General features: G+C 53.0%; 13 protein-coding genes across 13 annotated transcripts; 5 read left to right on the forward strand and 8 right to left on the reverse strand.

The window, feature by feature from the left end:
* Nucleotides 1–1,030: 1,030 nt before the first annotated feature.
* BO82DRAFT_267056 (uncharacterized protein) lies at nt 1,031–1,453 on the forward strand (the record flags this gene model as incomplete). Its single annotated transcript, XM_025630957.1, has 1 exon — nt 1,031–1,453. A coding segment is annotated over one exon (423 nt), but the record flags the coding sequence as incomplete, so codon positions are not given.
* Nucleotides 1,454–1,962: 509 nt separating this feature from the next.
* BO82DRAFT_341400 (uncharacterized protein) lies at nt 1,963–3,629 on the reverse strand (the record flags this gene model as incomplete). Its single annotated transcript, XM_025633549.1, has 1 exon — nt 1,963–3,629. The coding sequence occupies exon 1, from the start codon at nt 3,208–3,210 to the stop codon at nt 1,963–1,965; it is 1,248 nt and encodes a 415-aa protein (XP_025489265.1). The 5' UTR covers nt 3,211–3,629.
* On the reverse strand, nt 3,111–3,629 carry BO82DRAFT_356857 (uncharacterized protein). Its single transcript, XM_025635850.1, has one exon. It carries the CDS (start codon nt 3,470–3,472, stop codon nt 3,251–3,253), a length of 222 nt encoding a protein of 73 aa, XP_025489266.1. The 5' UTR covers nt 3,473–3,629; the 3' UTR covers nt 3,111–3,250.
* A 1,116-nt stretch (nt 3,630–4,745) lies between these two features.
* BO82DRAFT_356858 (DUF2945 domain-containing protein) lies at nt 4,746–5,393 on the reverse strand. Its single transcript, XM_025635851.1, has 3 exons — nt 5,328–5,393; nt 5,124–5,236; nt 4,746–5,058 (listed from the first exon to the last, which is right to left on the reverse strand). Exons 1-3 carry the CDS (start codon nt 5,374–5,376, stop codon nt 4,993–4,995), a joined length of 228 nt encoding a protein of 75 aa, XP_025489267.1. The 5' UTR covers nt 5,377–5,393; the 3' UTR covers nt 4,746–4,992.
* Nucleotides 5,394–7,268: 1,875 nt separating this feature from the next.
* On the reverse strand, nt 7,269–8,271 carry BO82DRAFT_146785 (uncharacterized protein). The gene has a single exon (XM_025630125.1). It carries the CDS (start codon nt 8,183–8,185, stop codon nt 7,289–7,291), a length of 897 nt encoding a protein of 298 aa, XP_025489268.1. The 5' UTR covers nt 8,186–8,271; the 3' UTR covers nt 7,269–7,288.
* Nucleotides 8,272–10,644: 2,373 nt separating this feature from the next.
* BO82DRAFT_434546 (uncharacterized protein) lies at nt 10,645–11,221 on the reverse strand. The gene is made up of 2 exons (XM_025640951.1): nt 10,927–11,221; nt 10,645–10,868 (listed from the first exon to the last, which is right to left on the reverse strand). The coding sequence occupies exons 1-2, from the start codon at nt 11,030–11,032 to the stop codon at nt 10,693–10,695; spliced, it is 282 nt and encodes a 93-aa protein (XP_025489269.1). The 5' UTR covers nt 11,033–11,221; the 3' UTR covers nt 10,645–10,692.
* Nucleotides 11,222–12,838: 1,617 nt separating this feature from the next.
* Nucleotides 12,839–13,970, reverse strand: BO82DRAFT_376774 (GNAT family N-acetyltransferase; the record flags this gene model as incomplete). Its single annotated transcript, XM_025637543.1, has 4 exons — nt 12,839–12,868; nt 12,914–13,248; nt 13,397–13,719; nt 13,852–13,970. 4 exons carry the CDS (start codon nt 13,968–13,970, stop codon nt 12,839–12,841), a joined length of 807 nt encoding a protein of 268 aa, XP_025489270.1.
* Nucleotides 13,971–13,994: 24 nt separating this feature from the next.
* BO82DRAFT_420843 (amino acid transporter) lies at nt 13,995–16,232 on the reverse strand (the record flags this gene model as incomplete). The annotated part of the gene is made up of 8 exons (XM_025640144.1): nt 13,995–14,641; nt 14,697–15,026; nt 15,074–15,093; nt 15,147–15,524; nt 15,583–15,655; nt 15,716–15,815; nt 15,958–16,028; nt 16,086–16,232. 8 exons carry the CDS (start codon nt 16,230–16,232, stop codon nt 14,132–14,134), a joined length of 1,629 nt encoding a protein of 542 aa, XP_025489271.1. The 3' UTR covers nt 13,995–14,131.
* Nucleotides 16,233–17,050: 818 nt separating this feature from the next.
* Nucleotides 17,051–18,190, forward strand: BO82DRAFT_394223 (uncharacterized protein; the record flags this gene model as incomplete). The annotated part of the gene is made up of 4 exons (XM_025638726.1): nt 17,051–17,194; nt 17,260–17,604; nt 17,665–17,807; nt 17,908–18,190. The coding sequence occupies 4 exons, from the start codon at nt 17,051–17,053 to the stop codon at nt 18,176–18,178; spliced, it is 903 nt and encodes a 300-aa protein (XP_025489272.1). The 3' UTR covers nt 18,179–18,190.
* A 1,138-nt stretch (nt 18,191–19,328) lies between these two features.
* On the forward strand, nt 19,329–20,456 carry BO82DRAFT_420855 (uncharacterized protein; the record flags this gene model as incomplete). Its single annotated transcript, XM_025640145.1, has 3 exons — nt 19,329–19,596; nt 19,657–19,886; nt 19,968–20,456. The coding sequence occupies 3 exons, from the start codon at nt 19,329–19,331 to the stop codon at nt 20,337–20,339; spliced, it is 870 nt and encodes a 289-aa protein (XP_025489273.1). The 3' UTR covers nt 20,340–20,456.
* An 87-nt stretch (nt 20,457–20,543) lies between these two features.
* On the forward strand, nt 20,544–22,116 carry BO82DRAFT_434549 (MFS general substrate transporter; the record flags this gene model as incomplete). The annotated part of the gene is made up of 2 exons (XM_025640952.1): nt 20,544–20,716; nt 20,784–22,116. The coding sequence occupies 2 exons, from the start codon at nt 20,544–20,546 to the stop codon at nt 22,114–22,116; spliced, it is 1,506 nt and encodes a 501-aa protein (XP_025489274.1).
* Nucleotides 22,117–22,452: 336 nt separating this feature from the next.
* BO82DRAFT_316169 (uncharacterized protein) lies at nt 22,453–23,754 on the reverse strand (the record flags this gene model as incomplete). The annotated part of the gene is made up of 2 exons (XM_025632571.1): nt 22,453–23,303; nt 23,391–23,754. The coding sequence occupies 2 exons, from the start codon at nt 23,752–23,754 to the stop codon at nt 22,612–22,614; spliced, it is 1,056 nt and encodes a 351-aa protein (XP_025489275.1). The 3' UTR covers nt 22,453–22,611.
* A 281-nt stretch (nt 23,755–24,035) lies between these two features.
* BO82DRAFT_356862 (SDR family oxidoreductase) lies at nt 24,036–25,360 on the forward strand. Its single transcript, XM_025635852.1, has 3 exons — nt 24,036–24,637; nt 24,703–24,828; nt 24,889–25,360. Exons 1-3 carry the CDS (start codon nt 24,345–24,347, stop codon nt 25,325–25,327), a joined length of 858 nt encoding a protein of 285 aa, XP_025489276.1. The 5' UTR covers nt 24,036–24,344; the 3' UTR covers nt 25,328–25,360.
* Nucleotides 25,361–25,424: the final 64 nt, after the last annotated feature.

The raw sequence follows: 25,424 nt of genomic DNA on the forward strand, positions 1-25,424 counted from the left end.
GCTCCACAACCGGACTGTTGTCTTCTTGGTGAATACTTCTCCCCCGGCGGCTAAGTTACTTTCAATGCCCCGTACAAGCTTTAGTGACCAATCAGATAACAACTCTACAATAAGTACAACTCGGGATTGCAAATTCAGTCAAGGGGCATACAATATGTTTACTCGGAGTAGCCTAGCTGGTAGGTATAGAGGCACAGATATAACTCAAAAATGTCCCAACCCGTTTTATTGTTGCTGAATCGTAGACTGTCGCCAATACCAAGCGCAAATGATGATCTCAAGGATACATTTTATCTGGAGTTCGATGCCCTCTCTCTATATGGAAGCGAAGCCTGACCTTGTACATCATGGAGTATAGTCGTTCTAGGCGTCATTGCCACCAACCAACAAACAAAATCACTAGGGTTCCGTCCACCAGGCTCGAAATTTCCACTGCATCTCTTCTGCTGCGCAAAATCGAGGATGACGCAAAAACTGTAAAAATAGCACAGAGTCTGATCTCACAGATTCCATTCTACCTACTTCTCTTGGATGGGATATGTAAAACCCCTACAGAAGAAAAATCTGCTACAAGTGTTGCCTGACCACTAGAAAGACCGATGCGATCATGGTTACAGCAGAAGCATGCAGTGGGGAAGTTAAATCGGCAACGAGCAAGTAAAGTGGGGCCCCTGGGGCCCTTAGTCCGCGAGTACGAGAGAATTCCCGCATGGGGAAAACAACATGATTAATTGCCGAAACTCTAAACCTATCTGTAGGCTGCTTTGTCCTGGGCTTTGCTGGTGGAGAACAGAAGTTCATTCACAAGTACAAGCCAGAATGACTATATAAGTTAGTGTGCCTTTCCTATGCACCGAATCCACCCTTGCATTTCCGTGGATGCGTCCGAGACGTCCTCAACCGACTGTATCTTCGTCTTCAATCCGGCAACAAGAACCGCATTCAGCCAACAATGATCAGAGAAAACAACATGGCAAACCGCGAGACCACTATTGAGCCGCCTCAAGTCAGCACCAGGTACAGACCAGCAACGCGCGCTACCATCCGCACCCTCCAACTCATCTTCGCGACACTCGTCGCCGCCCTTTACGCAGTTGACCTGGCCCATGCCACTGAAACTGGATCCCACGCCCCCTCGGAATGGATCTTCGCTCAGGTCGTCGCCTGTCTCTCCGCTGTGACGGCCATCCTCCATTGCACACTGGGGTTGAAGCGGGTGATCGCGGCCTGGTCCGCCTGGGACTTTGTGCTGTTTGTTCTCTGGCTCGCGCAGACGGGGGTCTTCGGGACGATATACATCTCTGAGGACGTGGAGCCACTGTACAGGGAGAGGACGACCTCTCTTCTCAGGATGAGGGTGGCGGTCTGGATCGATCTCGTGAACATGGCGCTGTGGTTGGGGACGACGGTCATGGGGCTGGTTTGGTGTGTTCGGGGGCGGAAGGTTTCCCGGGGTATCACGAGCTGTGATTGTGCAGGGGCAGACAGGAGGTCTGAGCTGGAGAACGAGGTGGTTGATACTCCGACGAGGAAAAGGCAAGAGACGGAGGCATTGGCGGACTACACCAAGGCCGTGGAGCGGTTGGTGGCGGGCGAGGCGAACTGCCCTCCGCCGCCTTACTGTGAGAAAGAGCGTGCTCACTCAATTGAGAAACGGTTACGGTGAGGGTAAGCAAATTTAAGGACGAATCTTGAATAAATGGCTGGAGGAATGACTCGATGATTGAATAGCATATGTCATCACGAATGGGTACTTTTGGATTATGCGAGCATGGACGGAATCAGGTATACAGAGCTTTGGTTTTCTTTTCTTTTCTTTTTTCTCTTTTCCTTTGTCATTTTGCTTTTCTTTTGTTTATATACTAAACTCACAATTCATTGCTCATTGGCTTTATGCATATCATTTACTGACATGAGGGTTTATGGTAAGCATGCTTCAATTCAATGATAATAAAGGTATTTCTAAGTCCGGAAAATGGAGTGTCCTTCCCCTTCGTGAATCCACCTCAGCTTGTCTGCTTTCCATACAGGGATTTCCCTGCGCATATTCTTGCCCTCTTCTATCCAATCAATATCTACCGCATCGCCAAACAAGAGCGGTAGGAAATGCAAATACGCCTGGCCAGTCCGAGTCACCGGAACAAAGTGAGCTCCCCGGCGGATCCACCACAGTGCCACACGGACAGGCCAATCAGGCGACACCATGAGCCTAGCTGTCGAGCGGTGGTATGCTGGAAGCACGATATGACGGAAGGTAACTTGCGAGGATCGATAAAGGGAGCGAGCATAAGGCAGGAAGGATGGCTTGGCTGGAACGGAATCTTGTTGACGATGGGTGACTCTCCACGGCAGGGGCAGCTCCGACTCGCAATCAACATGCCAGATCTCTGGGAGGACCTTGGCTCTGCGTGTCGCTTTGAATCGTAGGAACTCTTGAATCAACGGGATTCCTGACGTGGGGTTTGGCACTGTGCCATCTATGCTTTGCGTGTCGTGCGCGAGGATGAGAATGTCCGCCTCTTCCAGCATGACGGCCAGGCGGGCATCGTCTTGCTGCGAGCAGTTTGGCTTGATATTCAGCTTGTATACGCATTTGACCCGTTCCTCGAGGAGGTGCTTCTCCATCGCCTGTCCAAAATCTCCGGAATCACCGATGATAACGACGATCTTGCCTCGAAGAGAGTATGCCGTCCCCGCTACCCAGTCGAAGAGCTTGGTCGCCGACCCCATGTATTTATCCGGGTAATGATGGTGCAGGGCATGATACTCGGGGCCCACGAAGGTCCAGCTCCGGTCCTTTGGAACGGTGTCGTAGGAGATGTGGTTGGAGTCCTTCCCGTCGTTGAGGATCACAGTTAGGGCACGGCCCGTTTGGACCAGCAGGACGAGGAGCAGAGCCCCGCGGTCAGAATGACCACTCGGGGATAGCGCAACCGCTCGGGCAAGTGCCCACCCGAGAACGCTCCCCAGCAGCTGGCAAAACAACTCGAGCGGGAGGGCAATCCGTGCATTCAGACGGCTGTACTTGGGGTTGAACTGAAGCATGCGGCCGTAGTAAAGGTGGTGATATTGGTGGTAGCGGGAGAGCTGGCGCAGGAGCTTCCACTCTGAGCGTGCCCAGCGATGGAGCAGATAGTGCATTCCATCGAAGAAAACAGTACCGGTAAGGTAGAGGTAGCAGATAAAGAGAACTAAGCCGATAAACGACATGATAGTAGCGAGGATACTGAGTCTGGAGATTCTGCCATTGTCACGTTTGCCTTGGTGTCAGTTTAATAGTCTTTGCACATGTGCCCCTGAAATTCTCTACAACGACCACTCTTTGTTCACTTCTGTGGGTGAATCGGTGCCTGGAAGTGGATACCGTCTGTGTAACGCTGGCTCCCAAGTGTTCATTCAGGCACAGCGCAGTGATCGTTTGCGAGTTGTCCCAACCAGTACTAGATGCCCAGTGTGGGCTTCTTTGTGCCATTCTTAGACTCAAACCTTGTCAAGGATTTGCAGGTTTCTGCATAGAGAAGTGTGTTTTTTCTAGGCGACGCATGCTGAAGCAAAGCCAAGCTGTGATGAGAGTCAAATATGTCTTGGGGTTCAGTCAATCTGGAAAAGTCTTCAATGTTGAAATTGTCGGCATGATTTCACGACCGGCTGTTGCACTGAGCTGCGTGTGGTCTTGGCCCGCCCCACACTCCTGCCAAAAATAATCGAATGGCACGTGCATACGGAGTACGATCCAATACGAGTACGAGCGGAGAATGAGCTTCAGTGTGTATGGAGGAATGGAAAAGTGCGTTCTGACGAGCCCTCGTATTAGACTTATGCGAAGCCTTATACGAAGTCTTATTCATTGACACGTGGATACATGGTTAGTAAAGGCCGCGTAGTGCGAGCTTAATCACAATCCAGCAAAGACGCCAGGCTCGACGGTCTTTGTCGATGGCAACGCCAAGCCTGTGCTTCGGACAGCTGCGAAGCTAAGATAATTTTGACTGCGCCGGAGTTTCCTCGCAATCACCTCACAATTACTGGAGTCCATCGATCTCCCGGTTCTGGTAATGCATACGAAAATATTCACCGGTACATGTCTCGGCTTTGAGGCAAATGTCCCAGTTCCGAGTGCGATTTAGGTACAGCAGGAGTCGGGTTTACCGCGAAGTAGGAACCCTCCATCTCTACTCCGTCTCCGCCTTGAATTGGGACTGCTGGGCACCAGGAGAACTCGAAGGACGACGGAGTTTTGGATAATTGGCTTGGGAGTGACTAACGGCCAAAGCCAATGGACAGCACAGCCACTCCTCTCCGCTTCTAGGCAGCACCCCCCATCCCCCACCCTGTTGCCGCTGACACGGCATTCTCTTAACCTTAAGTCCCGGCTGAAGGAGAACTAGTGGTTTCGCACTTCTTGGTGTCTCCCGCTGTCACCATCGCCAAGGCGTCTGTGCAGCTCAATCGTGGCCGTGCTGCTGGAGGGGCATTGCTTATTTAGGAATGTGTCAGGAGAAGTTTCAATGGCTTGGTCGCCCAAGAAGGTGTCTGGAGATGCATCCCTCGGCTAGAAAAGTGTGTAAGATGACTGGCCTGCTTATCAGGGTACAAAGAAGAGTCTTACTTTCGGAATGAAAAAGTTCTATAAGTATGAATCAAGACACCTTCATAGAGTATCAATACTTCAACAAAAACACGTTGATGATTGTTCTGCTATAAGGTACGGGTGGCCCGTTTCAACTACACCGTACGTGGTGGTAACCCGCTCCTACGTAAGGGCTCCCGGTTGACTCTAAGTTTTACCCAACACTGTGCAGGCGACTCCAATTGCCTAATTGCAATGCAAAGTTTCATTTTCAATCGGCCAGCAGATTGTTTAATTCCACTGACTGTCGCAGTTGAAACCAAAGAAAAAGCTTACCAAGTCGCTGTCCTCAATTATCCTATTGTTTCATAACATATTACATCTCTGACGTAAGGCAACATATCCCATCGATGATCATTATCTCACGCACTCCCCAGAATGTTCTTCTCGTAGATGCTGGTCAACTTGCCCGTGTTCTGGTTCTCAACCTGGTATCGTGTGATTAGCAATTTGTTCTTGTTGTTCAACTTTATAAATGTGTAGCACTACGTACCTCATAGCGGGGGTTCTCCTCGCTGGCATCGACATTCCGGTCTGCCTGCATACCGGGCTCGGTCAACACACCCTTGATCGTTCCGACGCTCTCCGACGTGTTGGAGTTGGGGCCTGATCGTGGGGTTAGTTCTGCATAGTTGCATAGTTTGCTGAGATAATTCGAGAAAAGAAGGTGAAAGAGAAAGAGAAAGGGAAATCGTACCGCCAACGGGCTTGTAGCGGATAGCCTGTCCGTTGCTGTACTGAGGCATGTTGGATTTTTTGAGTTAGAATTGATTATTAAAGACAAGATTGAATTTGTGGTATCGGTGTTTGAGTGTGAGTATATGCTTGTGTTGATACGATTGATTGAGATGGAGATTGTTGAGTTTTTATATGTGCTCAATCAGCATGGTTGAACAATTCAGATGTAGGCCAATGTAAGCTTGACATCAAGTTGAATGATCAAAGGAGTAGAGCTATGATTCTGGAATGACCACTCGATTCGCTCACTTGCAGTCATTGTTGACGCATGGTGACATTATCGGGGCGGTTCCGTGGAACTGGGCGCGCGGGACCCGATCGATCCGGCGATCGGGTGGGGTTTATCGATCGATGAACCCTACAGCTACGTAGCCAGCATACCATTGCTCCTGGAGTTCATAGTGCTAGGTAGTTTACCTATCCGTAGTCCGCTCCGTTTGGTGAGTTTGATCTTGACACGGGAATGTCTTCCACGAACCCCCTTAAACTGTGTCCGAGATTCTCTATCCTGTAGCAGTTTACTGCGAGAAGGAAGAAAAAAGTACCCCTACCCATTACAGGTATTCCCTCCGGATCGCGATCTACGTCTTAGTCCAGAATAGTCTCTAGCCCACACTCGCTCATCACGTCGATCCAATGTATAAGCAGATCCCGCTGAGACATGACTCGCGCCTAGTTCTCAGCCAACCCTACGGCCGCCTGGGTGTCTGCTGGAGCCGGAGTTTCCTCCACAACCCGGGCTACCTGTTGCACGGTCGTCAACCCGACGCAACAAGCTAGATTCTGACGCTAATCAGCGACAAACGTCGCCAATACCGGATGTCCGCTTGTGTAGTATTAACGGTAGTAGTGGTCAGAGTCGCATAAAACAGTGGCGTGAATCCTGTTCCACAACTTCCAGTCGCTCTTCCCGCCAACAACTTGGCTAATCCCCTCTCGCCTGGGGTGGGGGGGGAAGGGGAAGTATACTAGTCGAGCATCTCGGGAATCATTTGGCATCATTGTGATGCTTTGTCTATCTTGTATCTACTACAGTCCCGAATCCCACCTTGGATCATCCCGCCTGGAGTTCATCATTCCTTGTACCCTCATTAGCTGTGAAGATACCTTCTCTTTAACACATGCACATTTATACCATTTGCAATGTTCCCTATGCTCCTGACGATCTCTACCACCTGTCCCCTCGAAATAGGCCCTCAAGATCGGATTCCTGGGCTCAAACCTGCAAATCCACGAAGCCACCATCTACAACGATGATGTCACCCCGGCCTCCGTCAGCACCCCACCCCCCTGCAGATCGGCCGGGCCCTGGTCGCCATCCTGCAACATGCCGAGCTGACCAAGAGCCAAAACGTCTACCTCGAGTCCTTGATGGTGACGCAGAACGAGGTCCGAGCGGTACTCGAGTGGACAACAGGGGGGGGGGGGGGGGGGGGGATTGAAAAATTCAGTACGTGGATCTGAAGCCCTTGATTGAATAGAGCACGCAGCGCTTCAGCTGGGGGGATCTGGCTGGCGCGCGGATCCTGAACATGGCGGCCGGACTGATGAGGTTTCTCGATGGGCCATATGGCAATTGGAGCCGCAGGCCCAGGGGTTCCTGGAATGCCCGGTTGGGACTGGAAGTGGAGGATTCGGATCAGGTGGTTCGGGCGGTGATTCTGTGATGGCGAGGGATCTCGCGTGAGCTATCTGGCAGGGATGAGTTCTCCGTCCCTGCAGTTGAATGACTATCCGGTGATTTGGAGCTTGGGTGATATGGGATTGAGGAGAATCACACTGGAGGTAGTTTGGACCGGCGAAGTAACGTACGAGTGCAATTTGTTAGAGGGAGAATTGAGAAATGCAAGGAATGAAGTTACAAGATCAGGTAGGGATTGATATACAAAATTGGAAAATTCGGGCTAAGCCTACCGCTGCTCATGCACCAGGAATGGCCGAGCAGGACGAGTCAGGGCTGCCAGCATCAGGCTCTATTGCGACGCAGCAATCCATACTCGGCTGGTACTCGAACGGGATGGGGCATTCCTGGATGCGCCGACGCAGGGACTTCAGGAGCTGCTCGACCTCCTCGTGGTCATGCAAGAGGCAGCGGAACCCATGGTCTGTGTCCCCGCCATACCAGGGAAACAGGGTCAAATCGTCCGGGCCGCAGTCGGAAAATCCCGGTCTCCACTGGAAGAACGACACCCGGTGGCCCTTGGCTAGGATGAACGCGCCGCCCGCGTCCCGGATCTCCCACCGACGCTGGTGCGGCACGCAACGCTCCGCTAGGGCGCGCGCCTTGTCCAGGGTGGGCGGCTCCTCCCCGCCCATGCAGAAGACTTGGAGAAAGGGCACGGCCGGGATGTAGCGGTCGAGCCCGTCGGTCGGTCGGGAGCGTGTGAGGGTGACGGCCAGCGGGCCCTCGTGTAGCGACTCCCAGTAGGTTTCGCGGACCTGGCAGATGTCAACGTCCAGGCGCTGGGGCTCGTGGCCAGGTTTGAGGTCCTTGACTGAGGGCGGGACATTGAGAGCGTCGAGGAGAATGCTCGTCCAGATCTTAGCTGTGATCTCGGCTTGCGGAATGCGATCTACACCTTGCGGCGGGCGCTGGATGCTCTTTTCAATAAGGTCCCTGATTTTCCTATTATCCCAGTAGTCCGGCGTGCTGTTCAGGTGCCGGATTCGAACGGAGTCAAGCGGCCGACCCGGGAGCATTTTGGGGAAGGTTTGTAGGACCGACGACATGGTGGCTTTTTCTTGAGAGTAGCAACAGTCTTGCGGTGATGTATGGACTGGTCGTGGGGCTGGTGGGGTGTCTAGTCGAGAATGCATCGCATCGTTCTATATATAGCCACCGCGGGAGCAGTCATAGCGCTCGCATTCCAGGTCGGAATTCAATTGATAAAGGTATTGATGAGGATCTCTGATTGATTGCAATGTGGCAGTTGCAACTTATTAAGTACAGAATCAAGGCAAAGGAATGACATATCAAAGACATTGCAATGATCACCCAGAATGCTTTGTCGCCATCGCTCATTGTGCAGTGCGCTCCAAGAAAGAAGGATCATCCGGAATGAGCTTGCAACAATGTATTGTTTCCGCTGATTGCATCTAGTGAGTATGTTCAAAGCAAGGTAAACGAGGAACTCCGATGACTGACACAGCTATATGGCAGAACTTCACTGGTAGCCAGCAGCGCGACCCGAAGCCACCGTCGGTCCTTACTTTCATCTTCAACGTGTGGACCAATGGACAAGAAAGGGGTTATCGAGTGCTGTCCGTGGGGCGAGGATAACAATGCCTACTCCAGATTAAAGGTTTCTGCTTCTGCGTGGATCAGAGTGGTAGGACCCTCCTCCCAAGAATGGCAGTAGCGCCTGAGACGTGGATGAGCACCACAGTGCTGTACATTGCTTCTCAATTTATAGATCGATAGTCGGCTAGAACCACTGAGCTCTTGCCTCGTCTCAAGGTCGGCTATGCGCAACTTGAGTTAGCTCTTGAACATTATTATTGTTTCATTGATTTGCGTATTATCCCTCAATCCAGCCCTTGACAACCCCAGTACTCGTCGCTTTTTCTAACCCTGGAGTGATATCAAATACTATATAGTTGTACTCCTATTTGTCATTAGAGAATTTTCATATTACGGATTAGTAGAAATCTAAACGAAAGTCAAAAAACGCTTACTATGAAATGTTGATATAGTAAGGACTCAGCTTAATATACCCCCTCATTTTAGTACAGTTTTTTGCCTATATAACATCATGCTCGTGATCAATTCATTTTTTCTCCAACTAATAGAGAAGAAATATCGGACCTTAACAGTAGACTAAGTATTCTAGGTTCGTATATATATTTTGTCGCGGGCGGGGAATCGGTGAGCATGGTTGCCTGTAAACGATTTGACGACGGAATGGGCGGAACGATTTCTCAAATTTCAAACGGTTGGCTGATGAACCAGCTAAGATCTCAAGGTGGTCAACTCGCCTAGAGAATCGCCTCGAATCCACGTGGCCGAAGTACGCATAATACTGCTCAACGTGTCCCCGAGGCAGAGTCAGTTGGCTTTCTGATGTTGTTTGTGTGAATGACACAAAACCAAGTTGGAAGGTGAACACCATAGCATGTCATGTGACCAGCCTCTCATAGTATGAGGCCTCTTGCTCCTGCATGCATCCCGATTACATGCAGAGTCGGTGGATCGCTTAATGTGGATATATATTACATCAGACCTATATTCCAAGATATGCCCTGCATGTCCACGTACTCCTTGATTGCAGCATGCACACACTATGTAATCCTAGAGAACGCAAGACCTGCTTGACAAGCAAGCCCTTCCGGAACATTGTTGAGAAAGCCTTAACAAGGCAAACGAACAAGAGATAAAAGGAAACCCAATCTTCTCACCGGGCCACTACACACCCTACAAAAAAAGCTTGGTTTTGTTCCAACCCCCGACTTAAGTCAACAACTCCGGTTCGCACCCTCGAAAATCCCGAATGATCGACAGATCCAGCCATCGTTCTCGAACCGTTAGGGTATCAATTGAGTAAAGCAAACAGGAAAACCGGTTCTCTTATCTTCCACCGCGCGTTGCGGTACCTCGCGCGCTTTGACTCACCGACCGAGACGAGAGCCTGGCCTGGATAATCGGGATGTGGATCCCATATCCCACTGGAATCTCGAAATTCGCCACGCGAAGACTCCCGAAGAGGTCGGACGCTAAGTGGAAAAATCCTGGCCGACTGCTGCGCACGGTCGCGGTGCCGAAAAAAGAAACAATTGGCATTAGCGACTGGATGCTTTGATTGGCTGGGAGCCCTTACGATGCCGCCGTTCCCGATGGGACCCGATCGACCCGGTGCCCTGCCCCTGTTCCCTACGCTAAGGTGCGAGGCGCATATGACCAGATGAGTTTTTTTCATCTGATACGTAGCGTTTGGTAGGGGCAGGCGATCGGCATCAGGGATTGGGGGTGGTTCTTAGGTTGTTGAAGAATATCATCTCTACACAACGATCACTTTCAAACAACAGGATCGATAGTTGGCATCAGTGTACGCTTTCAGGACTAAGATATTAGAAAATAAAACTTAGCAGTACAAATAATTCCAAGAACATTGTTCTTTCCCAATCAGGAAAGTTGTGCGTGTCACGCCAGGAAAGTCAGAAGAGTAAGAATAGCTAGAGATGCAAGTCATAATCATGAGCTTTGGTGGAAGTGAAGTAAAGTGAAGTAAATATGTAAGTCTAAAGCGTTCATATATACATGCCCGCCGACAAAATTAAGTATTAACAGGTATTAAAAAAGTTTTCACAGGTGAAAGAAACTCCCCGCCTCACTCATAACCCTCTATGACTCCTCCAAAAATGCCGTAATATGTCGTATCAGAGCGGATATGCTCGGTGGTTTTCATGTTTGATTGTTGATGGTGGTTTTGTTGGTTTCGTGATGTGGTTGCAATTTGTGTCACAATGACTGGTGGAAACTCAAGCGAAGTGGAACTTCTTGTACCTGTTGTCGAGTCATTAGCATTTTGTGGATGCAGGTAGTGAGGCACTCAGTAACTCACTTTTGAGAAAGCTTCTGTCTCCAGCTGGAGGAGGAAGAGGTGGTGGAAGTGGTGGCCATGGTGGCAGCCGAGGAGCTGCGCGAGCCCAATTGGCTGCGGGAGACATCGGTGGATTCGAGCTCCTTAGCGAGGGCGTCCTCGGCAACGTTGCGAGGAGCAGCACGGCGAGTGTAGAGGCCGTAGCTCTCAGGGCCGATCATGGGGAAGGGGATAGTCATTTTGAAAGGTGGTGTGTGGAGGAGATTAACCCGGAAGATAGGGCTTTGGTGTTGTGTGTGGTTCGGAAGAGGAGGTGGGAGGTATTAGAATTAGAATGCTTTGTTGGATGATGAGAGAGAGAAAAAGTCGAGGAGGACCGTCTCGACAAACCGTTTATATAACTTTTTTACCCCTTAGGATGATCTCCTGATAGAAGAACTATTCAGTATCTATGGTGTCGTGAATCATACACCCGATCAAATTTTTTCTCCTACGCGGCACAATCAATCCGAGGGGCGATATGGCCGGAACGGGACCTAGACCGTTGGGATCGAAGCTGTCAGGGCCAGTCTATGCTTCCTTGAGGATAGTGGGGCATCTAGAACCGCAGCGAACCTTAACAATTTCTCCGCCAAACTTGCCACTCTTATCAGAAGGAAACCCACCCGGCCCCCCTGTGCGAAAACCGCGCATAGACAGAAAATCTCCCGCGCAGGGAAGAAAACTCTTCGGCTCACCCGACCACCACTGTTCAGCTGGGCTGGAACACCGTGCTAGCCGATTGTGAATTTCGTCTACCTAATGATAATTGCCCTTGAGTCGTTGTGATATGGTAATTGTATGCTGCTATCGGCACGGTCGCCAATGCTGCCCAACGCAGACAAACCACATGGACTACCTACCCATTCCGTGCGACTGCGCAATCATGCTAGATTTTTCCACGACGGCTGCCACCCCCCAACCCGCGGAAATACAGCTCCCCATCGGGGCCCTGTCTGCAACCGGCACACCTGCTGAATTCTGCAAATAAGGTTCCGAAAGCGTGCTGATTGTGTGGCCAGGAAGCTCTGACCCTTGGGCCAGAGCGGGCCGAGGCCGATGCCGTGGATCACACCACGATAAGATAAAGCGTTTGAGTTGCCTGAGCCTTGGGTGTCGGCATGCGCAATCAGGTGATATGACAGAGGCATGATGTGAGGGATGGTGTTGGTCTAATGTCATACCCCTGAGGAACCTTGGTTTGGGATCTCATCTTAAAATAGCAGATGCGTTTGCATGCTGATACTCGGGGTGTCTACGCATACTGCCTGATGTTGTTGTCAAACGGAAGGTCTTGAGAACATCTGGCTGTCCAGTTGGTGTGGCGGGTGTCCGGATTTGGCATCGGTGGTGGGAGGAAGAACAAAACCGGCTTTTCCCGACCGAGTCATGCTCAGCACCCACTTCGTGACTCTTGATATGCATTACTGGCAGTACTTACGACTGACACCACTCTGCTTCCACCGTCAACTCTCCATCAACGATTACGCGACATGAATGCTGAGGATGTGACGTTGAAGAAGTAAAGAGAAAAACTTTGACAATCATCCTTTGGTTCAGTTTGAGTTCCCATAAGGCAGCGGTGGAGCCCTGATCTTCCCAACATGTCAATGACGTTAGCCCAACATTCTCGCAAACGTCAATCGACCAGAAAGAAAACTTAGATTTCCGGACAATATATTATATCATATCACCACCGCAGAATCCGCGTTTGTGTCTGAGTGGGACACTGACGAAGGCCCTCCACCTCATGTCTACCAACCAACCTCAGTGCTGCATTGACTCCAACGAAAGACTGCTCCAATTTCCCCCAGATTCCGGAATCTTCGAGTCCAGAGTGAGCGATCAGACAACACCAGCCAAGCCAATTGACTACCCATCTCGACTACATTCACTAGGCTGCGAGGTTCGCTCCAGCTTCTACCTGCGCATCCTCAATTGACTTATCATCCGCCCGCTCAATCCCGACATGCTGCCAGGTCTCCTCCGTCACGGCCCACGGCCCAGCCGGCACACGCTCATCCCAAACTCCCCTAGGCGGCCTCCAGAGCAACAACATCCCCACCGACCGATACTCAAACATGAGCCTCTCCCAATCCGCACTGGGGTTCTTGCGCGCACAATCCACCGCCAACGCCATAACCCTCCGATACCCGCACTCCTCGTACAACCACCGCCCCGTCGCCCCGGACTCGATAAAACATTCATACCCCCACACGTCAATCCGTGCATGGCCCCACTGCATCAGCATCCGTCCGACCCCCTGACGGCGGTAGTCCGGGTGCACACCCATTCGATTGACCCCTATACATGAACCCAAGTAGTCAGCCGCAGCCCATCTCAGCACAGAAGCGTACCGGGTACATCCCCAGGACCATGCCCCTTGCGACAACTGCCCATCCTGCCACGTACAACTGTATAGAACAAGACCAAGGAAAAGGAGTAAACGAACCCGCATGCGCCCGTCGAAACCAAGCCCGCCGCGGCAACAAACACTGCGTCAATATGTGGGAAGCAAACTCCGCTACCTCCGATCCCTCGGGGTACCAGGTGCACGGGACGCGGGCCGGGGCTTCGGAGAACGGGTTGGTATGGTGGAAGGTCCATTCGCAGCCGCCGGCGACGCGGCCGGTGGTGGGGTCGACGACGTAGACGTAGTGCGAGGCTGGGTTGCGTTCGTGCGCCGCCCAGTGGAGGTCGGTGTCGCGGGCGATATCGGCGGCGCGGTCAGCGGTGGTTGGGCCGGTGATGGCGTGGCAGAGGGTGAAGATTGGTCTGTTTTGGAGAAAATCCATCAGGATAAGGGATTGTGGAGATGGGAGGGGTGCTGTGAGTGAATTTGAGCAGGCGATGATGGGTAGGTGGTATATGGATTGGCTTGAAGTACAGGCGAGGGAGGGGCCTCACTCGTAGGGATGGAAGTTTGCGGTCCAGAGAACGTCATTCAGTCGCGCGAACTCCGCTTTGGTGACCACTTCGCGGATATCAAAGGGGGGATGGGGAGGGGAGTGTGTTGTGGACGTCATGTTGGTGGTTGATGTCTTGGAAGAGAGGTGATGATATCTTCAAAGAGATAGAGTCAAGGGGTAGAGGATACGGTGAAGACGTATCTAGTATTTATGTCTGCATATTTATGTCTTCATTCACTAGGACACAGGAAGATGCACTGGACCCCAAACTGTTGGTGTCACAAACCCCTCTCGCACCTTCTTTGTTCCACGGATCCCGCCGTAACTTCAACCTCCGCCAAGGGTCCCATATAATGTTTCCTCCCCCATCCCAAATAATACCCTACCGCCAGGATCAGCACCCCGCCAAAGATCGCCACGCTGTAGTTCATGTGGGACGGGGTCGGATGGCTGCTCGCAGGCCAGAAGCCGAAGATGACTATGATGCCCGAGAAGACCAGCGCGAAGATGTTGTTCGCTATGCCTAGCCACCCTCTCACCCGAAAAGGGCCCCAGACGAAGCCTTTATTATTATCCACACCCTGCTGCGGCTCGGAGATGTGTCCTTTGACTCGACGATACAGGAGCAGAGACAGAGGGATGACGTAGGAGAAGAAGAACGCCTCCATCAGCAGGGAGAGGACGATATTCAGCACCACCGACGAGCCAATGTTGATGAGGCCGATGAGGCCGGCTGAGACGACGATCACACAGATGCTGTGGAATGGGACTGATGTTTGCTCATTGAGCTGTACAAGCCTGGTTAGTGGGGATGGACGGGTAGGTAAGCAAACTGCAGCGCACCTGAAGAATCCACCGCCAGCCTGGAAGGGCCTGTTCTCTCGAGAAGGCCCACAGCATGCGACTCCCCGAAGAAATCCCGCCGAGCCCGCAGCAGGCCTGCATGATCGCGACCATGCTTGAGAACACAATGGCAGCCCCCGTGCTCTGGGTGGCGTTTTCGAGGATCTGCATGAAGGGATACGGGGCGTCCGATTTGAGAACGGCGGACAGATCTCCCGCCGTAAACAGGAAGGCGATCAGCATCGCGAAGCCAAGAACTCCGTTGATGGCGATGGCGAACAGCATCGAGTGCGGAACTACCACGGTACTATCCGCGACCTCCTCGGCCATCTGGCGGTATCAGCAGTGGATCGAACCAGTCGCGTGTGATTACTCACATGAACCACGCCATCTGTGCCTGCTTGACGTTAGCTCTCAGATTACGCCGAAGGGACGGGCCACCGGACTCACCTAAAAAGGCACCAACGACTCCCTTCAAGCCTACAAACGTGGCCAACGTGATATCACGCCAACCGCCGACATTGAACGTCTGGACAAATACTGACCTGGCGTCAGCCTTGGGACCTAGGTAGACGATCGGTATGAGGACTGCAAAAAAGCCAAGCACGTGGACGATGCCGATGAAAACCTCCAGCACGGGCAAAATCATCCCAAGCCAGGTGTTCAGGATTGCGCAGATCAGCAAAATTCCGCACATAACCAAGGTCACATGCCAGCCTTGAGGTTCGTATTCTGGATGTTTCATGGCAACTGCACTCTGCAGTATGCTTGCGGCTACATACACCGCCCCTGTTGGAACAGCTGTCCAAGCGATAATGCAGATTGACCCTTCGCATTGGGTTAGTATTGGAGGTGATTCCATGTTGAGAGGTTGTCATTGACATACCGGTGACATGGCTGATGAATCGCTTTGAGGACTCGGGCGCAAGAATACTCGCCCAGTGGTACTGTCCACCGGCCTGCAGATATCATGTTAGATAGTGAGTGATCACAGAATCCAGACCTCGAAGCCTACTTACCGACGGGATCATGCTCGCCAGCTCACCCAATGCGGTAAATATGCTGAGAAAGCCAATCCACACTGCAATATAACCATAGACCAGACCGGCCGGCCCTCCACTAGAAACAACATTAACACCAACACCAACACAGAGCCTTTCATGTCAGCACAGCAACCAGGGAACCTTACTTTGGCAGCCCTACGCCGAAGTTACTATTTGCACGTCAATTAAGGTCTCGTGGGTGATGTATGGCAACGAACATAAGAAAGGCCTCCCATGTGAGCATCAGGCTGCAGGCAAATCCCACCGTGCTGGCCAGTCCGAATCTCCGCTGTCAAACGGGTCAACTGACAAGGAGATGATGGCATATGTCCAACCGTAGACTTACCTTGAGGACCTCCCTCTTTCCCACCTGGGCTAATTCGAGAGCGTCTCGACTGGTGAGGATCACATTTTCTCGGCGGAGAACAGCAGGTCCCTCAGCCACTATCGAGGTCAGTTCGACCACACTTTCATTCGGGGAGCGCTCGCGCATCTTATCGGAGGATGTTGGCTCTAGTATCGGATGGAGAGCAGGATGGCATGCAAGAGCAGGCCCGATTCGATTGCAGGAAAGGAACGGAAAGACATGCGGAAAACCCCGAGTGACTCCAACGGTTGACAGAGGAAAGGGATGGCTGTCCCCTGATTCAGCTTCGGGCTGTCCGATCGGCAACGTAGGACAAGGTGCGGGGCATATGGTTTACCCAGATGCCTGTCGCCTTGGGGGACCTTTGTGCCACCTCCCATGGCCGAGTTGTCATTGAACCTCCGGCGAGGAGAGCCTGAGCCTGAACCTGAACCAGGATGTGTAGGACAAAGTCAATTTCTGCTGACCGAGCGCCGCCCTGGAACGAGGTCGAGATGAGGCTGTTCCCAAGTCTACGATGAGCACTAGGATATGTAGGTCCCGAGCTCTCTCGGGCCAGGGAGGGTACCTAGCTCCAGTCCCAGGGAGGGAGCAGCATCGAGACTATAACATTGCGATGTTGCCTTGGTATAGCCCGATTGAGCAAATGGGGGGCTACTGCTGGTTCTTTTAGGTTGGGGGTTGGTTTGGTCACTCAACAGTTGCCGACCAGCCAGCCCTCCCTCGCCATGATCACCAAACCATCAATACCACACAGTACCACCATACTCAGTGGATGTGACCGAGTCGACATTTATGCTTACCTCGCGGTCTTAATCTCGCTTTTAAATGTATCCAGCACGCCCATGGCTTTACTCCGAATACGATAAACTTCCGAAATCCTTCGGATAGACAGGCCCCACTGTTGGCGCCCAAGTGTGTGCTAGTCTTTTTTGCCGTGCAAGATGGAGGATCACGGCGCCGTCGTCAAGATTGTTTCATGGTTCTTGCTGATCGTGTCATCCGGGGCGGTGGCGGCCTGCCTTCTGACGAGCTGGCATCTTCTCGGAAGGAAGATCTTGGTTCTGACCCTTCTACTAAGTACGCTGGTCAGTAAGAAGCCCGTTCTCTTCCCGTGCGCTGGCTGCAAGCAAAGAAGGCTGACACTTGGCAGCTCTCATCCGCGATCGCCGGGGCCACTGTCTCTCTTGCCGCCACCCGTGGCCTGGGCCGACCAAGGATCGACGAAGACACCCCCAGAGACCAGCTCGCAGGTCTCCAGACAGCCATCTACCTGACAGAGGTCTTCCATGTCCTGACCCTCGGGGTGGGGAAGCTCTCCTTCATCGCTCTCTTTTACATGGTTCTGTCCGGGAGCGCGCTGAGGACCCTCACCCGAGCGATTTTCGGCGTCGGGACGTTTCTCGTCCTCTGGACCTTTGCTATGGTCGTCGCGGTCGCACTCCAGTGCCGTCCGCCTGAGGTTTGGAATTTGATGTCCGGGACATGCTTGGACGTGGTAGGCGTCGGTTGGATCAACCGTGGTAAATATACACGCTAATCTTCTACCTCGGCACAGACAGCCCTATGGACCTACTACGGCGTCACGAACATCATCATAGAAGCTCTCTTATTTGCCGTCCCGAGTATCCTCATCTACCAGCTTCGCATGCGCTTGCGCAGACGGTTGGTGGTAATCGGATGCTTGAGCGTTCGGACTCTGTACGTTTCCCCTCTTCGTTTGTGCACCTGCCCTCTCGCGGATGATAGACCGTATGTCGCGGATACTTACGCGTACTAACCACCTTGCGAAAACAAATAGAGACATCCTTGTCTCCGCCGTTCAACTCCACTACGTCCACGGCTTCGATCCCAGCCCTGCCCTACCCGTGGCGCTCTACCCATGGATGCTGTGCGGCCAGGTCCTGCAGACAGTCACCATCGTGGCAGCGTGTGTGCCCTATCTCCGCGAGTTCCTCGAGTCCTTCCCGAGCGGCATGCTGAAGCCGGCTGGGGTAGAGCGCACGACAGGCTTGCGGTACGGGTCGGGGTCTACGCGGCTGTTGGATAGTGATTCGGGGCCGTCGCCGTAGTTACCACTGGAGGGGAGGGTACTTTGCTATATTACCTTTGATAATTCTCCCATCCATTGTAAAATTCTAAATGAACAGCTGACACGAGACTCGTAGAAGATAAAAAACTGTGTTTTCTGTGGCAGAATAGTTGAAGGCGGGTAATTATTTGAATATAGCCGCCACGCCTATCGACGAAGGGATGCAGTCCGAGGAAGTCGTCGGGCCGGTCGAGACACAAGACGTTGTTTGGACTCTGGTGACTGTGTGCAAAGCGTAGTTGTTCTTGACTGCCCCGCGACCCATGGCTGCTGTTGCCAGGGTTATGAGGACAATGCTTAAGGTGCGCATCGTGGATCGGTGGTAGATGAACAGCCACCCTCGCTTTAACGCTAGGTTCTAAATCTCTGGACTCAGAATCAGTTAGCAGGTCGTAAAGTGGGTTCATGTATCATATACCTTATCTATACACCAGTATTCGTGTTTGTAGATTTCCCTGGGGGATGATTTGTTGCAACATCATGTTTCTCAAACTGGCCTGCGGAAGGGGTGTGTGATATATTTACTCACGGTGGACCATTCTCCGAAGGCCACGAAAACACATCATTGCACGAGTCGCGAGTCGCGCATAGACCTACTCTTGTCACACGCAACACGATTACCAGTGTCACTCGGAGAATTATTGATCGCGCTCGGGGGGCCGAATTTCAAATCCATTGCTTTGGTCGGTGACACGGGCTCCTCGACGTAGCACAAACCGTGGTGCTGAACTAAGGTCCCAGTAGCTTGTTTAGATACTAACAAGATGTGACTGTTACCTTATTCGCGTAAGACTTCTAACTCATGAATAGCTGACTAAAGTGTTATTGTAACTGTGGCAGCTCGCACAAATTTTGGTCGTTGTGCTACCCAGTTAGCAAACGGGGCTGTTTTCTGTATACAGCAGTGGTTTTTGCCATTGGTCTGGGCATTTCAGCCTCAAATACATAGCTTGGAAGGGGAGAGAGAGCTCCATGGTGAGACGCTAACTTGTAAGCTGGATATAGCTTTGCTCGTAGTTTGTCTTGTGTGGCGAACCCGCCAAATTACATGTTGTTAACCCGTTCTGCGTTCAGTTGATATATCTTCAAACATTGGCAATTCATTTCCATAGCTGAAACGGCCTTCTACTATGTTGGGCGAGTCCAAGAAGCTTGGTGAGCATGGCAGTACAATCGAGGACGGGGAGCTTGAACCGACCGTCGCAGACGGGCTCTTCTCCCACGAGAGGATAAGCGTGCTGTCAACAGTCAACATCCGTGGGACGTGCTTTGTGCCGCTACTTCTGTTCATATCGCTGGCATTTAATGTCTGGTCGATATTCCTGAGGAGCCCACAAAGCCCTCACTGCCACAGTGCAACCATTTGCATTGCCCCAGAACTCCAACGCTCTCCGTACAGTAAGTCTTTCCCAAATCTCTTCCACACATACGAACATCCTCACCTTCCCCAACTACCAGCCGGACTCGCTTACGATGTGACAACCCAATACTCCCTCTCGACCGACTACACGAGCGACAACCAGACGCTTGCCGATCACATGTGGGATAGCCTCAGTCTGGACTCAATGATCATCGCCCCGACGATCGAATGGGCTGAGGAGATGGGCCTCCCGGACTCCTGGGACTTCCCATGGGACCCAACCCGGAAGATCTACTTTGTCAAAGTCTACCATCAACTGCATTGCCTGGTAGGTCGGACATCGAACTTGTGTTCCCCAACCCAATTATGCTCAATCGCAGAGCTAACCGTCTACGACTGGGTTGGATAGAAAAACATCCGCCGGGCCTTCAAACAACTCCTCTCCGGTGAAGAGAACCCCATCATCTTCGGCCACGTCGAGCATTGCCTCGATACCTTGCGACAGGACCTCATGTGTCGAGCCGACGACACACCCATGCCGTCACTGCGGCTGGTCAACGGGGCTGGAGAGGGTCAGATCCGACAATGTAAAGATATTGAGAAGCTGGTGGCGTGGACGAAGCACCCGGACCGCGACGCTTGCTACCGGCGGCTGAGCGACTATCGGCCTCCGTCGCGCAGTATCGATCGCTATGCATTTTGTGCGCCGGACAGTGAGCATTTCGCGACCATGACGAGGTATTTTGAGTATTATGGGTATCCGGAGGTGGTTGAGAATTGATGATGGGCGGTTTGAATGGATGAGGGGTAAAGGGTTGAGTGAATACTGATTGGGACCGGGATGTGAGGATGTGTGGTATGGTGTAACATAAGTTTCTGCTTGGAAAATCATAAGGAGTGAATCGATCCCAACCCCTTGTCTTTCCCTGGGTATTCTTCCTTGCTTTTAAACTCTTCCGTGTTTTGAAATTTGTTTACTTCGAGTATGGACAGGAAATCCAAATCGCAGGGATACAACTCTGCCCCTGGGAACGACGAGGAAGCATGCGAGCAGCTGCGTCTGGATTACTGTGATAATGATCCAGACAACCCACGCAACTGGTCCAAGACATGGAGATGGTCCATTGTGGTTCTCGTCGCGTGTTTATGTGCAGAAGTGTATGTCACCAACCATGATCTTCAAATGAGTGAAACCATGACCTACTGACTCGACCGCCTCACGTAGACAGCTATGCACCATCATCGCGGCACCCGTCTCGCCCCAGATCCTGACCTTCTTCCACTCCAACAACCTCCTCTACCGCACCCTCCTCGTGACAATCTGGGAGCTGGGTGAGATCTTCGCCCCCCTTGTCTGGGGCCCGCTCTCGGAACTCTACGGTCGACAGTGGATCCTCAACGGGGCGAGCGTCCTCTTCATCGTGTTCGTCGCCGGCACGGCCCTGAGCACCAGCATCCAGATGCTGATCGCCTTTCGGTTCCTCAGCGGGCTCGCCACAGCCTGTATTCCCATCGGCCCCGGCATCGTGAAAGACCTGTTCCGCAAAGAGCAACGCGGGCGCGCCATGTCCGTCATGTCGCTGACCAGCGTGGTCGGGCCCGTAGTCGGACCCATCGTGGGCTCGTTCCTTGGTGAACGCGCCGGCTGGCGCTGGGTCTTCTGGCTTCCAACTCTGCTCTCTGGGGCTCTGGGGGTGCTGATTCTGATACTCTATCGCGAGACATACAAGCCCACGATCCTCCAACGCAAGGCTGCTGCTCTACAACAAGACACACGCACACCCACCCATCACACCGCCCCCTCCCCTCCACACAGAATCCCCACCAAAAACGCCTTCATCCTCCTCCGCCCCTTAACCCTCATCATCCGCTTCCCCGCCCTCGCCCTAGCAACCCTCCACCTCAGCCTAATATACGGCCTCACCTACCTGACGATGACAACCATCGCCCCCGTCTTCCAAGACCGCTACTTCTTCTCCGAAGGCGCCTCCGGCCTCGCCTTCTTAGGACTGTGTCTAGGCTTCACCCTCGGCGCACTACTCTGCAGCCTCCTGCTAGACCGGTACATCACCCGCCGACGCATCAACCCCAGCACGCATGCCTCACAAACCCCAACATCAACCCCAGAACAACGTCTCCCGCCACTATTACTAGCGTGTCTCCTCACTTCCGCCGGAATGTTGCTGTTTGGCTGGTCCGTCCATTACCGGATTTACTTCCTGGTCCCGATCGTCGGGACGGCAATGGTCGGGCTCGGGCTGGCGGCCACCTCGATTACGGTGCAGACGTACGTGGTGGACTCGTTTGGGGTGTGTGCGGTCAGTGCGATCAGTGCGTTGATGGTGGTGCGGAATGTTACGGCGGCGGTGGTGCCGTTGGCGGGGCCGCCGCTGTTTCGGGCGGTGGGGTACGGGTGGGGAGGGACGGTGCTGGCGGGTGTGGGGTTGCTGGTGGTGCCGGTGCCCGGGGTGTTGGTTCGGTTTGGGGGGCGGTGGAGGGTGAGTGGGAGGGGAGGTGGGGAGGCCAATGGGGTAGGTGGTGGTGGTGGTGGGGGATGAGGTGGGGGAGAGCTTGGGGGGTCAGGATCAGGGGACGGTTGGTATTTGTAACGGATATGTCTAGCAGGACGTCTTGCCTGGTTTCTCTATTGAGTTGGGGAATTGGTCGACAGCTCATGCCTACCCAGAAGGACTATAGTAGGTTTGCCCCTTGGTGGGGCTAGAGAATCAGGGTCTGCACTCTGTGGTACATTGGCGACAGGTTGCTCAACCCGACCGCCTGTATTGCTGCTACCTTGGGCACCAAGGCAACGTTGAGATGCTGTGAGGGAAATTGAAACTATTATACACCCTTACTACAACATAAATCATACTTATACATGGCATCTCACACTACTTGTTTCATCTATAATTGCCACCCACTTGCATGTCAGGGTAAATTGCATTATAACCTGTTTACATCTCCCTCAACTCAGCCCAATGACATGTTACTCTTGAAGAGATTATCAATACAAATATTATCAATACAACCCCACCTCCCACCTCCCACAAACATCAACCTCCAACCATCACCCTCCCCGTAACCCGAACAAACACACTCTCCAACACGCTCCACACCACCTCCTTCATCCCATCCCTCCTCAACTCCTCCAGCACCTCCCTCACCTTCTCCTCAGCCACCTCCCCATCCCAATTCACCGAATACACCCCCGACCCCATCCTCCCATCCGTCCCTCTCGCCATCTCCACCCCCTCAACCATCACCCCACCCTCCCCATCCCCTCCCTTCACCCCAATGTCCCTAGCCCGAAACCGCCCACTCGTCGCCAAAAACACATGGCGCTCCCCACTCTCCACGGTAGGGATATACACCCACCGCCCGATCACGACCAAAACCGCCCACGTCACCCACCCGTACCAGCTATCCGCCTCGCGGAAGAGCCCGGACCGCACTGTGCCGGGGTACGCATTCACAAACGCTACGGAGGGCGCCCGCTCCGCCAGAACCTCCATCGCGAGGGTTGTCATCGAGGTGATCTGGCCCCGGAAGTCGCGCATCGAGAGGCTGCGGCCGTCTGGGTCGGCGGCGTCGAGGACCGGGCCTTCGTGGCCACCGGCGAGGACAGAGATCACCCGACGCAGGTGGCCGGGGGTGGTGGAGTGCAGGAGTGGGAGAAGGTTGAGGGTGAAGCGGAGGCGGGCGTAGTAGAGGAGGGCGGTTAGGGTACGGAGGGTTTCGGGGGTTTCTTTTGCATGTTCCTCGCATCAGTATTCGGCTTGTGGGGTGGGTTAAGTTTCTTGATTTGAGATTCGGGGAGGGCACGGTGACGCACCAGCTTTCCCGGCTGTCGTGCCTGTGCTCAGAAACAGGAGGTTCAGGTAGGGTTCGTCGCGCAGCAGCATGAGACTAATCTCGTCGACTACGGACAGCAGGCTGACGTCGGCCTGCAGGAACACGAATTCCCCGGTCGGGTTCAGGGCTCTGCATTCCTGGGTGATGCGGTGGCCGGCGGCGGCGTTGCGGCCGACGAGATACACCCGCGGAGTCAGGGTCCGGGTGTGCTGGGCGAACTGTTTGACGGTCGCTTCGCCGATGCCGCTGGTGGCGCCGACGAAGAGGGCGATTGGGGTGGAGGGGATGGACGGGTGAGTGGGGATTCCGCGGTTGGAGGCTTGGATTGTGGGGAGGGGGATCATTGTGGGTGCGTGCCACAGGCTCTTTGTTGGGGTTCGGGGTTAAGGGGGCTTCTTCCGGGGTGTCATGAATGTATGATGGATATCGAAGATATCCCCTTATCGTTGAGCAAGGGGAATGGTTTATAACCTGGTTATGGGAAGCGAATCAAGGGCTGGTGGTTGGATTTGTAAGCCCTACAGGGGTTTCGTAAGCTGGCTGCCTGCTAACTAAGCACTTTGACGGTGCTTATGAGCAGGCTCAGTAGTTCCTCGAATGGGGCTTTTATACAAGCAGTATTTCACACAGGCTAAGTATGTGTCTGGCTTTCAAGGTGCGCTTGGCCAGGCAAGAATCTGCATAATGCAGGTGTCTATCTTTTTCATTCACTCCCTTTGGTTGAGGGTCGGATATTAATCACTGTCAGCACTTAGGAACTTGCTCTAAACCATGGATCATGATTACGGACCCATTGACCATACTCATCTAGCTGAATGTGTCAAGGAGATAAGCCCTTAGGTCCGTTGCGCAGTACACAGGATATATACAGTAAATACAAGCATCTGTCTGCAGCTCTTCTAAAGAATAATCAGGGGATCTGCCAGACCACAAAATGGGAGAAAGACGTCCTACCTGGTTAATCACAGGCGCCTCGTCCGGCATCGGCCGAGCCCTCGCCCTGGAAGCGTTGAATGCCGGGTTCAAGGTCATCGGCACAACCCGCAGCATCAGCCAAGCCGAAGCCAATTGTCCTCGACTCGAATCTCGAGGAGGGACATGGGTGGAATTAGACCCTGCGCAGCCGGATGCCTACCACCAAGTCGTCAAAGTCTCCCAAGAGCAGAGCATCGATGTGCTAGTCAACAACGCAGGATACGCTTTCATTGGCAGCGTGGAAGATGCTAGGTAGGTAGTGAACCCCCTCCATAACACATTTATATGGCCTGATTGCTAACGACCCGGGTACGCAGCGAGGAGGAATTCCGCGCCCAGATGGAAGTCAACTTCTACGGGCCCCTGCGCACCGTGCGAGCCTGCCTGCCTGCGATGCGCGCGGGGGGGTCCGGCCAAATCATCCTCATTAGCAGTGGTGCTGGGTGAGTCTCCGCCTCCGACCATTCAAGGTGGAGAGTTAGGACCCAATCTGAATAGAATAGGTTCATCGCTCGTCCTGCACGGGGTATCTACTCCGCCAGTAAATTTGCCATCGAGGCTGTCCATGAGTCTCTGGCCCAGGAGGTCGGATCTTTCGGGATCAGGGTTCTGATTGTAGAGCCCGGTGCATTTCGGACGCCGTTTGCGAGTCGAATCATCACGCCTGCGCGGTTCAGTGAGGGGTTCAGTCAAGATTACGAAGGGACGGTGGTGGAACAGATGATCAACGGTAGTCAGATCATGAAGTCTCTTCCTATATCTGTCAAGGGTGATCCGGACAAGGCTGCAGGGGCTATTATCCAGGCTGTCACCAGTGACCGTCATTATCTTCGTCTACCCCTGGGGACAGATTGCGTCGCGGCGTTGGAGTCGAAAATTGGAAACCTACAGCATGATCTGGAGGCGACGAGGGCTAATGCTGTAAGCACGGATGTTGATTGATAGGTATCGAATCCATAATGGAGCAAGTATGACAATAAGAACATAACCCCAATTCGATAGCCTGTATGCCTGGGAATGCACAACAGAAGCAAAACAA

The sequence above is a fragment of the Aspergillus uvarum genome, assembly GCF_003184745.1.
Source record: "Aspergillus uvarum CBS 121591 unplaced genomic scaffold BO82scaffold_50, whole genome shotgun sequence".
NCBI lineage: Eukaryota > Fungi > Ascomycota > Eurotiomycetes > Eurotiales > Aspergillaceae > Aspergillus > Aspergillus uvarum.